Source organism: Buceros rhinoceros, unplaced genomic scaffold (genome assembly GCF_000710305.1).
Source record: "Buceros rhinoceros silvestris isolate BGI_N320 unplaced genomic scaffold, ASM71030v1 scaffold15488, whole genome shotgun sequence".
NCBI classification, from domain to species: domain Eukaryota; kingdom Metazoa; phylum Chordata; class Aves; order Bucerotiformes; family Bucerotidae; genus Buceros; species Buceros rhinoceros.
The window spans coordinates 35646-48097 of record NW_010427592.1 but is presented as its reverse complement, the minus strand read 5'-3'; the positions used below and the strand labels follow the sequence as shown (position 1 = coordinate 48097).

General features: G+C 54.9%; 1 protein-coding gene across 1 annotated transcript in view; it reads right to left on the bottom strand.

Annotated features, from left to right (window-relative positions):
- Positions 1-241: 241 nt before the first annotated feature.
- Positions 242-12452, bottom strand: part of NOS1 (nitric oxide synthase 1 (neuronal)) — a gene marked incomplete at its 3' end in the record, with an annotated part of 37587 nt that continues 25376 nt past the window's right edge. Inside the window, exons 14-28 of the mRNA XM_010141964.1 lie at positions 11785-11929; positions 11254-11358; positions 10765-10823; positions 7903-8019; positions 7486-7660; positions 6923-7061; positions 6093-6171; positions 5262-5455; positions 4464-4633; positions 4013-4223; positions 3178-3265; positions 2763-2884; positions 2067-2215; positions 1287-1481; positions 242-360 (exon numbers count right to left, since the gene is read on the bottom strand). Coding sequence (XP_010140266.1) covers positions 242-360; positions 1287-1481; positions 2067-2215; positions 2763-2884; positions 3178-3265; positions 4013-4223; positions 4464-4633; positions 5262-5455; positions 6093-6171; positions 6923-7061; positions 7486-7660; positions 7903-8019; positions 10765-10823; positions 11254-11358; positions 11785-11929 — 2067 coding nt within the window. The remainder of the gene's footprint in view (positions 361-1286; positions 1482-2066; positions 2216-2762; positions 2885-3177; positions 3266-4012; positions 4224-4463; positions 4634-5261; positions 5456-6092; positions 6172-6922; positions 7062-7485; positions 7661-7902; positions 8020-10764; positions 10824-11253; positions 11359-11784; positions 11930-12452) is intronic.

Here is a 12452-nt window from a genome sequence, read left to right as displayed (position 1 = left end):
CGAGCACTCTGGTACGGCGGGTGCAGTAACCCAGGAGAGCTGGGGGGGCTGTCCTAGTGAGGTGACAGCGATTTCAGAGGGGCTGTCAGGCAGCAGCCTCTCCTTCCAGTGCAAAAATCAAATGCCTCTTCTCAGCCTCTGCTGTAGGAAGGACCGCATGGGTGCAAAAGTTGAAGCTCCCTTCCCCAGCCCACGCACTTGGCAGACAATTGCAGGGGTTAAAATAAATGTGTCAACTCACTCGTCCGTATCTTTTTTGCTCTCCTCAATGAATGCAATAGACTCAGATCTAAGGCGGTTAGTCACTTCGTACGTACGCAGGGTGACTCCAAAAATATCCTCGTGGTACCGGCTGTCATCCTGAAACAGAGGATGGGAGAGGGCAGTGGGAAGAGAAGAGTAGTTGCGAACCACTGGTGTGGCTGTGGCACCAGCGAGCTTTGGGTGGTGGGTAGGTGCCAACCACGCAGCAAATGGTCTGGGCCTGTGGCAGGAGCTGGTGGGACGGGAAGGGCAGAGGGGCAGGAACAAGCAGGGAGGTGAAATGACCTTCCCAAGGACACACGGCGGAGCAGTGATGGAGCTGCTCAGTGCGGTAGACCTCCTCAGCTGCTGGCAATGCAGGGACTGCCTTGCCATTGGCGGGGGGACAAGTAGCTTGAGGCCAGCTAGAACTGTGGCTCTCTTGGCTCCTGGGTGGAATGTGGGCACACTGTTCAGAAGGGGTAGTCCTGCAGGAATTGGGCTGATTTATCCTCTCAGGCAGAAGCAGAGCCATTCAAGCATCCATCCTGGGACCTATGTCCCAAACTGAGCTCAGTTATGCTTCAGCAGCAACATGTTTGCCCCAGAGCACCAGCAGACAGAGGAGATTTTTGGAGGGGGACCCACAAACTGCCCTGTTACATTGCTGTGGTGATGGAGGGGCAGCAGGGAATTTGCGAGGTGAACAAGCCCTGCCTGGGCTACCACAGATGCCCAAAAGAGCTAGTAGCGGTGCTCAGCACAGCTCATAGCAGGAGCCCAGCACGGGCTGAGGGGGCTGCAGCCTGCAGCAGAGCTCCTGCAAAGCAAGGAGGCTTCCACTGCACACCCAAAGCTTCAGAAGATTGTGCTCCCGACCTCGCCTGGGTGCGGGCAGCATGGGTGGGAGATGCAATCCCCCGCTACCCCCACCTCCCAGCACCCATCTTCTCTCCTCGGTGCTGCCCATTCTGCAGGAGGCACCAGGTGCAGCGCCCGTGGCAGGAGCTGCCGTGGTGTCTCGTGGTGCAGACGCCACTCACCCGCAGCTTGCTGATGAAAGCGCCTGCCTCCTCCACCGACAGCTGGCCTTGCTGCCTCATGATGCGCTGAATGGTCTTGAGGACATCCCCGGCCATGGTCACATCGCCGCAGACATAGACGTGGCCTCCCTGCTCCTTCAGTGCTTTGAACACGGTTTGGGCCAGCTGCTCCTGTAACACGTCCTGCACATATTTCTGAAGGAGGAGGAGGAGGGAGCTGGGGTTACCTGCACCTTCTCTGCCCTATCCACCCGCATGCTCCGGCCAGCTTTGTGTGCACCAGCTGTCTTCAAGGCAGCAGTGCGAGGGGACTGCCTCTCTGGGGGAGCCTGCCTGCACCTCGCAGCACCCACAACAATCGAAAAGAGATGGGGAAAGCAGCAAAGCATCATTTTGCTCTTGCATGTTCACACCTTCACTGTATATCTCATTGCCTGCTCAGGTGGTGGTGGGGATTGGCACCAGATCTTCCCGCTAGCTCTGGGCCACCCCACTGGGTCACATCCCTCCTTGCCGATATGCTTGGGAAGATGTGCCTTTCCCTTCTTCACCTGCTCCTGCCTGGTGAGGATGGCTGCAGCCCCCCAGGGCAAAGCTGGAGCGATACGGGCACACTGTCAGTCTGGCGCAGGGAGGGGGCTGTGCCCTGGAAATGGGGCTGCACTGGGAAGGGCATGATGCTGCACATAGGTGTGCAGGAACCAGCATCTCCACGCCGAGCTGGCTGGCCTTGGCCGCCCAAGGCTGCACACCAGGACCAGAGCAGGGCCCGCCACGCACCTTTGGTTTGTCCGGTTCCCGTGAGTAGGCTGTGTACAGCTCTCTGAAGACACCTTGGGTTTTGGCAAAGAGCGTCTCCTCTTTGTAAATGTGGTCGATCCTGGACTGCCGGCAGCCAAACACCAGGACCATGGGACAAGGCTTCAGACCTGGGGGGATGGATGGGGGGAAACAGTTAGCCTGGGGACCACTGGTACCCCCCTTTCTGTGAGCCACCTCCCTCCACATCTGCCAGCAGCCCCAGGACCCTGCCCAAGACTGCCAGAAGCCTTCTCTGGCCAAACTGGGAGGAGGGAAAAAACCAGCAAGGAGGAGGCAACGCACTGCCTGAGCCAGTGCATGACCAGCGTCACAAGGCAGGGGCATTTGTGCCGTGTTTTATCGAGAAATGAAACTTTTTTCTTCTAAATGGTTTAAATAATGAGAGAAAAATATATATTTTAAGTAAATTAACATTAAACATCCTTTAAAAACTACAATACTGCCATAACAAACTTGGAAAGTTTTACAGAAGGATTTTCGTGGAGTTTGTTTTGGGAGTTTGGGCTGACCTCCGAGTCTGCACTTCAAGAAGCCATGTACCTCTGCTGGGGCAGCCCTGAGCAGAAGACTGCACCTTGCTCCCCACGCCACCAGCTCAGGGTTCCCAAGCACTGCTTGAAGATGAGAAACAGGGAGGAATGAGCATCAACCCACCTTTGTGCTGGATTTCAAACAGCCGTTGCTGCCAGAAGCTCCGGAACGGGGCGATGCCAGTGCCGGGGCCGATGAGGATACAGGGCACCTGCGGATCCTGGGGCAGGTGGAACCCGGGTGCTCTGCACACATCAGAGATATCGATTTAACCCAAGCAGGATGCTCCCTCCCTCGCCTCTGCCCACGGCAAGCTGAGAAACCACCCAGAGAGGGATGGTAGAAAAAGAGGTGAAAACCCAGAAAGCAACATTTTAGAGCAGAAGAGCTGCACCCGAGAGGGACCCGTTTGCTCACAAACAGCCCCGTTTTCTCCACACTCATAGTGCTTTGCAAAGGAGAACTGAGGGCAAAGAACGCATCCGTCAAAGGTGCTCACCCCACCTTTTTCACTCCTTGCCTTGCATGGACCACTCACCCTCTTACAAAACAGGGTACTACTTCATCGGTCTGTATCCGATTGAGCCAAGAGGAGCACACTCCGTGGTGGATTGGTCCTTCTCCATCTAGGAGAGAAGGGAAGGACGTCTGTATTTTACACACTGACAAACTACCTCAGTTACTTTCCTTTCTGAAACCCTCCCTGCTACATCCCACATGAACACCTCACAGAAAACTTTAGTACTTCTGCATCCATCCCCCATGAACCTGGCAGAAGTTTGTCACTTGAAATTGTGGAGCTACCCAAGTTCACCCAGGACCCAGCCCTGGGATGCTTGGACCTTCACAATACTTCAGAAGCACCCAACATCTCCATGGTGCTTTTTGGGAGACACAGCATCATGCTGTCGTGGTTCCAGACACAAGGTCTCCATGAAAGCCCCAGCCGAATGGCCAGTGTCTTTCCTGCTGCAGGGCTGACTGTGCTGTGTCCATCTTCACCACGACCAGGATTGCTTGGACACATCAGTGCTTGCACAGGCACAGAAATCTGGCCAGTTGTGGCAATGTGGACTTTGGTGTGGGCAAACAAATGATCCCATGTGGAGCTCAGAGCCACTGTGGCTGGTCTGTTGCTGGTACCTGACCCAGATCTGGCATCTCTACAATACGCTGCCCTTTGATGGACGGCCGTTCCCCACAGCATGGGACAGCAGTGTCATGGGTTGAAGGAATCTAGTCACTGCAGCAGGTAGAAAGGCTTTAAAATAACATCTCTCTGCCAAAGACAGTGATGTTGTCCATGTGCCAATGCTTTTTCCCTGCCCTCCACACCCGGCCTGCATTCACCGACCCCTGCATGAGCATGATACCTCTTGTGCGATACGAGACCACTGCCACGGTGAGGTGGACCTCGCCTGGGTACATCTCCGGGGAGGAGCTGATGGAGTAGTAGCGTGGTTGGAGGAGGGGGAGCTGCGTGAGCAGCAGTGTGGAGGGCATCTGCACCGAGGGGAACTCCTCCAGCACCTCCACAATGGTGGGGTTCTTGGACCACTTCCATTCCTCGTACTCCTGCAAGCCCTGCAGCCAGGGAGGGACAGACGGAGGAGAAAGTTGCAGCATCGACCTTTTCCAAGTGAGATGCCTCAAACAATATTCCACTGGGCCTATGGCGAAGCTGGGGTGGGTGGCAGTGAAGGCAGGCAGGAGGAGCCCTGCTGTCACTGTCAGAGACTCAGCCTGACCACAGTGTGGGATGAAAATGCCCTGGAGTTGTGGTTGGCCCGAGGACCTTGAGGAACTTGAGGTCTGAGGCTTTACCTTGCTAAGGACCTGCAGACGTTTCTTCTCCTTGTCACTGGTGGCCAACAAAGCGAACTGCTGCAGCAGCAGGGGTGTGGGAGGGGTGGTGATGTCCAAATAGTACTTAAAAGCCTGGAAGATGGTGCATGCTGGGACACGGTTCTCATCTGTCCAGTTACTGATGACACCTGCCAGGAGGGAATTCAGCACAACCACGGGATCAGCTGAGCATAAAAGCCAAGGTGGACAAATCGCTTTTGTTCCCCCTTATCAGCTCTGAGACAGTGAATGATGAAGAGCTGGGAAGAAGAGTCAGTGAGATATCCTCGTGTTACAAGTGAGAGGCTCGTGCTACCAGATGAGCACAAATATGAGTCTGATACTCCACCACCCTCAGCCTCGGTCACTCTGAGTTAATACTGTTTCCCATCTCCCGTAACACTATGCATGGCCGTGGAGTATCAGACTTATTCCTGACATACAGTGTTGGGAGGGTCCATCAAGATCTCTTAACTCTTCTTTCCAGTCCTAGACATTTGCTCTTTCCACGAGAATATAAACACCTTTAATTTTCTGAAGGAAACATCTTCTGCCCAGGATCCTGCTCACTCTTCAAATTCTCTCTACACCCCAAATGTAGGTGAGCAACGGGTCTGGGCAGAGAAAGGTTGGAGCCCAATCCAGGCAAATGCACCAGTGAGGTGGGGAATGATTTCTCCTGAGGACCACCTACCTCCCCAAGGGGTTACAAGAACTTCTACAAGGGATGGGTGAGGAGGAGAGGGGCTGCCTCTATGCCGAGGTGGCTCTGGTTACCTAGAGCTGTGTTCCTCTCCTCCAGGAGCTCCACCTTCACCAGCTGGTTGGCTGGAGGGGCATCTTCAAGCCTGTCAATCAAGGCATTGACCAAGTCTTCATGGTTCCCTGGGAACACTCCCAAGTGGTCCCCGGGCAGGTACTGCAGTTCCTGGTGTCCGTTGGTGTGAAGACGCAGGAAAATCGTCAAGCGGCTACAGAGAAAGGAGAAAAAGCAAGATGTGTTTTCCTTCAGGGAGCTGCTGAGCTCTGGCCTCAAGAGCTGCTGGGTGTGCTGGGCATATCCAAGCCCTGGTGCCCCGCTGAGCATGTCACCAAGGTCACAGCAGGGAGCTAGAAAGGAGACTGCAGTGCCTGCCTCCGCCTCGCCTCCATGCCACGGGTCACCCTCAGGGACTTCTTAAAAGGGAAAAACCAGTTTAACCTCTTGCTTCAGCAATTTTCTCCTTTTTTTGTGTGCACCCTGCCACTCCCCAAGTGCAGCCACCCATCTTCTCACCCTTGCAGGCACCAGGGTGATTTATGTAGCCACAGAGGTCTCACCGTGTGAGACGGCAGGGAACACCCTTCACCGGGTTCACGTGGCTTCCAGCCTTGGTCACAGTTTGCACAGCGATGGCACCCATGGGGCGTGCAGGGGTCAAGGGGTATTTCCAGTACTTTGGGCACGGATGCTTGGGCGCACCAGGGGTGCGTTCAGCTCCCAGGAGAGCTGCGTCTCCTACCTGGACTTTGGGCTCTGCAAATTCTGGCGTGCGATAAGCCGGGCTGCGTAGACGCGTTTTTTGTGGCAGGGGTGCGTTCAGCTCCCAGGAGAGCTGCGTCTCCTACCTGGACTTTGGGCTCTGCAAATTCTGGCGTGCGATAAGCCGGGCTGCGTAGGCGCGTTTTTTGTGGATGCTGTAGAGTCCTGCAGAGGAGAGCAATCGGTGAAGCCGCGCAGCAGAGCGTGGCCAGGGCTGCTGGCTTTTGGCGGGCTGTCGGCCGTTGCTGAGGGTTCAGCCCCTTGGACCAGAGCTGGCTGACACCAGCTGTAGCGAGTGGATCATGGGCTTCACCACCCTCCTGCCTCGCTCTCCTGCAAAGCTTCATTGATCCCGGAGGGGGATCAGAAACACCAGGGGGGAACCAACACACGTCCCTTTCGCTAGTGACTGAGGAGGATTCCGAAACCACCCGCACGAGGCGCGGGGACGTGCCCTCACGTGCAGGCATGCACCTCTCGCTGCCAGTACCACCTGGCTGGTAGCAAAGAGCCTGAATTTGGGAAGAGCGAAGCCAGTGCGGCAGATCATCAGCTGCAGGAGCCGTGCTGAGGGGCCAGGTGTCGGTGGGCTGGACCTGCCATTGCACCGTGACACTCGGCGGAGTGGCATTTGGACAAAGCGAGCTTGGAAAGCTCCCAGGTTTCTGGCTCTTTGCTTCAAAAAATGGGGTCAGAAGGAGGGAGATCAGATCATATCCCAACATCTCTGTGACAGATACAGACAGGGACCAGCCAGAGGGGCCTGAGACCAGCACAAACTGCTTCTTGGCAAGGCAAGTCTGAAATACTGGGAATTTAACGCAGAATCAGTAAGGAGGTTTGGCCCCTTTGCCCCCACTTGAACCTACTACGTCTCCTCCTCCACCTGCCTCATGCCCAGACTCCCTCTTTGTACCTTGCGTGAGCTCCGGGGCCTCAGCCACATAGGTCAGGCGAAACTTGCTCCTCTTCCAGCTCCGGTCGTTGCTGATGAGGGAGTTGTTTGCTTTCTCGATGTTGACATCATCACCCACGCAGAACACATCACACGCTGCCTGCAGCACACACCAGGCTCTCAAGCATCAACCCACTGCCCCTGGGATTTCTGACGAAGCTCCACAACCCTCCTTGTCCCACCCCACCTCAGCCAATACATGGAGAAGGAGCTTCCAGTGGTGTAGGGCTATACCAGTGGCCAAGGGCATGGCAGGTGGTGCCCTCCTTCCCCAGGATAATGCAGCATATTATCTGGGATAACGCAGGAATTCAATACTCCGCTCACTCTTCACCAGTCAGCACAAACCATCAGCTCCACCAAAATATGTAGAACTCTTTATTGTGGGCCAGGGTGATGGCTGGTTGTCCCGGTGTCGGGAGGGTGAGGCTGACTTTTGACCCAGCTCAAACCAGCAGCTTTATGCTGTCCCCGTGTCCTTTTCCCCCCTTGCTCCTCCCTGGAGCACTAAGGAAGTGGGTTACCTTAAAGACCTTCTTGGCCCAGGTCCTGAAGGACTCCTCTTGGCCGCAGAGCTCATCCCCCTCTCCCATGCGGAGGATCCGCTCTCCGCCCAGCTCCTCCAGGAGGGTGTCCACTGCCCGGGCAAAGGCGCAGAAGTGGGGGTAGGCACGGGACCCCAGCCCAAACACGGAGAACCTGCAGAGAGGTGGCACAGCTGTGGTTACAGAGCTGGGGATGGACACCGATATATCCCCCTCCTGCAGCTCCATGGCCAACACCAGCATGAGGGAGCACAGAGGGATCTGCGCATTGCAAAAATATATTATGTTTTAGGAAAGAAAGAGCTGCCACAGGACAAAGGGGCTCTGTGCAGCACCAGCTCCCGCTCTGCCTCTTCCGCAGCACGAAACTGCTGCCTCCCACCCCGTCCTGTTTACCTGACATTAGCCAGGGGTCCTGTGCTTTCAAAGTTGTCCCTGGAGTCAGGGCCATCGCTTGAGGATTTCCGTGCATCCGAGTAAGAGGAGACACTGTTGAAACGGACCTTGTAGCTCCTGTGAACAGCAACAGCACCGAGTATTAACAGTACGGACAAATGTTCTCACCAGGTTCAGAGGGGACCAGACTGTGGAGGAGACCAAACCACAGCTCGGGTCTCATTAGTCCATAAACACGCACCATGGTCAGTGGCTAGAACAGAGAAATGTGTCCCCTCCTAGGGTTAAGCCACAGCAGCCCATATGTTGCATCCCCCCAGCTGGACCTGGTCTGCTCCAGTCACCTCCAGTGACTGGGGGGTCCTCCAGTCACCTCCCATCGCGTTGACCAAGATGTTGGCCACCACATTGTCCCCAGTGGTGCAGGACCTTTGGCTTTACCTGTCCTTCCCTGGCTGCACACAAGGTCAGGTATATGTCTGAACAGATATTCTGAAGGTTTTTTCATTCACAGGAAGTAAAAAAAAGGGGTGAGAGCAGAGGGGATGAGGAGGGGGGAGTGGAAAAAAATCTGACAACAGCAGAAGTATTTCTGAATCAAACCATCTTCAAAAATTGCTCGACACAAGAGTTTCTAAATATACTGCCAGAGCAATGAAGCGGTAGTGTGTGGATGAGTCACAGCAGACCTTCTGCACCCAGCACGCCACGCGGAGGAGACAACCCCTGAGCAAAGTAACTGCCAGGGTCATGGAGCCCTGCGCTCCACCCCTGCTCCAGAGCCTCCTGCCCAGACTGCTCATGCTCTTCTGCTTCACTCCATCTGGCTGGAGTGATTCTTTCTCTGTGGCGCTGGCCCAGGTCCTCACCCAGGGTTACGTGGAGAAAGCAGGGCAGCACAGCGTGAAGATGGACGTGAAGCCCAGTTTCCCCCCTTGGGTGCTGGGCCCAAGGTCGGGCACTAGCAGCTTTTGTTGACAGGGTCCTTGTGTCAGAGGATGACTGTTGAAAGACGAGCTGCATTTGAACAGTGGCCTCTGAAACCCCTTGGAAAACCCTTGCTGTAGGACGTGAGGAACCAAATACACAACCACAGCAAAACCCCTGGGCTGTGGTCAGAAAGCCCCCGCTGCGGCGCCCTGGCAAGACACTGCGCCACCCATCCCTGCCCTTGGGGCGTCTCAGTCACCCTCAGCATCCCCTGGTGGACATGGAGCTGAGAGCCTGCAGGGTGTACGGGCAGGAGCTGCTCTCTCCAGAGCTTTTCCACCGGCGCCAGGCTGACTGGGCTCCTCTTCCCCAGACGGTCCCTGCCAGGCTGCCTTTTCTCATTGCGAAAACTCTTTTTCAGGCTCGATGTCAGCATCTCTTCCTACCATCCAGAGCCATGACCTCTTGGCCTGTCCTGGGGGGCCACAGGGAGTAATTTATTCCCTCCACCTCTGCAGTCACCTTTTCCGTATGTGAAGTCTGCTAGCACACTGCATCTCTGTCTCTTCTTCAGATAAAACAGCTCTCACCCTTTTGATCTGTCCTGGCAGGTCGCTGTTCCCAGCGCTCTGACCACTTCTGCTGTCAGCTAACCAAGCCACAAGCTGTCCTGGCCCTTAAATTACATTTAGAGGTGACTGGGACAGCCAGCACCAAGCCCAACTGCTTTTGTCCTCCTCAAATCTGCCTGCCTTGCCACGGGGGGCACCTCCGCACCCAACCCAACGTTGCACCAACACAGCCCCAGAAAGGGAAGATCCTTGGGGTGAGAACCGTGGCAAAACACCCCTTCTCCAGGCAGACACCTCCAGGGCAGCCTGCACATCCCGTTCCGTCTTCTGTCCCCATTAAAGCACGGGGCCATTAGAAACCTAATGGTTTTTTGGCTGGCGAGCCCTGTGGGGATCCATCAGATGACTTGGCTGCACAACAAGGAGACCGCTTCGGGGCCACTGCATCGCCAGCAGCAGAGAGAGGGACAAACGGGTCCCTGCTGTGCCCGGTGGTGTTTGTCGGCCACTCTGCAGCCCCTCCGGTGCTGCTCGACGCTGTCAGGCAGCAAGGCACTGGACCGCTGGCTGGTGCTAATCCTTAGTTAAGGAGCAGCCTTTTCCCAGTTGCTCTGTTAACTCAGGAGAGGCTCTAGAGCAGAGCGGTGTCCCAGTTAGGTGACACATATTGTACTTAATAGCTAAAAAGAGGGAGGACCCCAACGATTAACTGTTTAAGTGAGGCTGCCCTCACTTCCCAGCCTCTGGGACATGCACCGAGATGCTCAAGGCTCATTTTCCAGCAATGGGAGATTTTCTAAAAATCCAGGCCCTGTCACCAAGGTACCAGACTCACTGTTAAAAACATCACAGCCAGAATTTATAACTGCTCTTATTTTCCCTGGAAATATTTTCACATGATGCAAGAAGTTAAATTTGGTTCTCAAGTCCTCCCCCACCTACACCCACATAGCTGGGAACTCCCTTCTACCTCCAAGTCTTACTATTTTAGTGTCTTCTGGCCAGCCTTAGCTCTCAGATTCGATGATTTTGGGGGAATTCCTGCTTTTATTTAGTTTTGTTTTTCTTTATAGATGCCTCCCTCTTACAGCTGAAGAGAGAAGCTTTAGAACGTCAGCCCAGGGAGTCCCCAGGCGTGCCTCACTCAGTGCGTTTGTCCTCCTTGGGACCTTCACCCACTCCACCAGCTGGTTCTCCAGACAGAACCCGTCCCTTGGACCTGTGCAATCTTGCAACCTGTGTAAAGGTTTCACACTCCCTTCTGAGAGGAGAAGGGAAGCAGAGGTGCAGGCTGTTCCGGCTGCGGGGCTGCCTGTTTGCTGGGGTGGGAGCAGGAAGGGAGGGGTCAGGGTGCTCTTACTTCCTCTCCTCCAGGTTGGAGTTGGGATTCTTCATCTCCATTAATGCGCAGCCAAATTTCTACAGAAAAGAAATAAATCAGACCATCAGTTTTCCAGTCTCTGCAGAAAACAGAGCAGCGGCCAAAGCCTGGGCTGCTGCTCTGCTCTCTGCTTGCTGCTCCCAGCAACACGCAGCGCTGTTGTACAGGGCGGGACGAGGTCGTAGCTCCCCAGCCGAGGGACCGGCAACTTCTGTGTGACACTGCTGTCAGTTGTGCAGGGTGTGTTTATCAATGGGTGAGCTGCGTGTCTCACAGCAGGGACTGTGTAGATACCCCTACTTCACGTATCCCATTTTTGGTAGATAATCCCGTTTCAGAGCAGGCTGGAGGCAGGCAGGCACAGCACCAGCTATCACACAGCACCCCGACTTGTTTTGGACCATTCTCCACTGCCTCTCCCCTGCTCACGTCCCTGCTGCAGTCGCCCGTCCCCGTGCTCCCTCCTACCTCTCCATTCTCAGGTGGGTCTCCATTGCCAAAGGTGCTTGTGACCACCAGGACCATGGTTTCGTGCTCTAGATGCACAATGTCATACTCGTCCATGGACATCACCTGGAAGAGAGAGATGTTAGCAAGAGGCCTTAGAGGGGGCGGATCTACCACCTGCCAGTCTGCTGGGATGGACCCCAGTCCGCCTGGGGATGGAAGCAACAAATCAGCTGGCTCTATGCCAGTGCACTAGTGGAGATCTCCACACAAGAAGGATGAGGACAGGAGTCTCAAGGGACGTGGGCAAACCACGGGGCTGCCACCTGGAGGGCAGTAGGCATAGGTATGCTGTGATGGCTGCAGTACTATTAGCTGGAAATATTCTCGTGTAGGCTTCAGTCCAGACCCACAAGATCATATCCTGGATGCTGCTGAAGACCCTCGTCAGGTCCACATGTGTTGAGCCATATATTTTGCAACAGCCATGTGTTTCCTTGGGCCACCCAGATGAGCGGATGATCTTGCGGGGTCCGGGAGCTGGTACAATACCTTGGCATCGAAAGCGTGCTTGAAGATTTCGCACAGAGTTTTTGCATAGACCTGCGACTTCCCCGTTTCAGTGGCGTACAGGATGGTCGCTTTGACCCTCTTGGCCATGGCCTGTCCCATCAGCTTGGCTGAGAACTTCACAGCTCTAGGAAGCAAGAATAAATCCTGGTAAAAGAGCTTGTTTCCTTGTTGATGCCTCTGACTACTCACACTGTTTTATGTATTATTTAATGAACAGCCTGCCTTAAAAACTGCAGCATCTCTTTTTCGTTGGTGTTATTTACTAGTGAAGCTATGGTAGAGTCTGTCTGTCTTGACTTGTCAGAGAGAGAGACTAGATAGGGGGCTTGAAGACAGAGCCGAAGCACCTTAATAGTGAGGAAGGAAAATGCTAAACCAAGTGTGGAGGTGCTCGTTCTGCAGGGACAGAGAAGCAGCAGAAGAATGAGGAGCAGCAGCTGCTGAAAGCAGTGACCACATAACCTGAAAGGAAAAGCTGGAGACCAACCAGAGCCCAAGCTACAGGAGGAGTGGTGGCTTCTCCATCTCTTCATGTCTTTAAATCCTACCTGGCTGCCTTTGTGCAGGAGGTGTCCAGGCTGGGCAGAAGCGCCTGGGCTCCACACATCACACACAAAGCCCGGAGACGCTGAGGAGGGCAGGCAGGC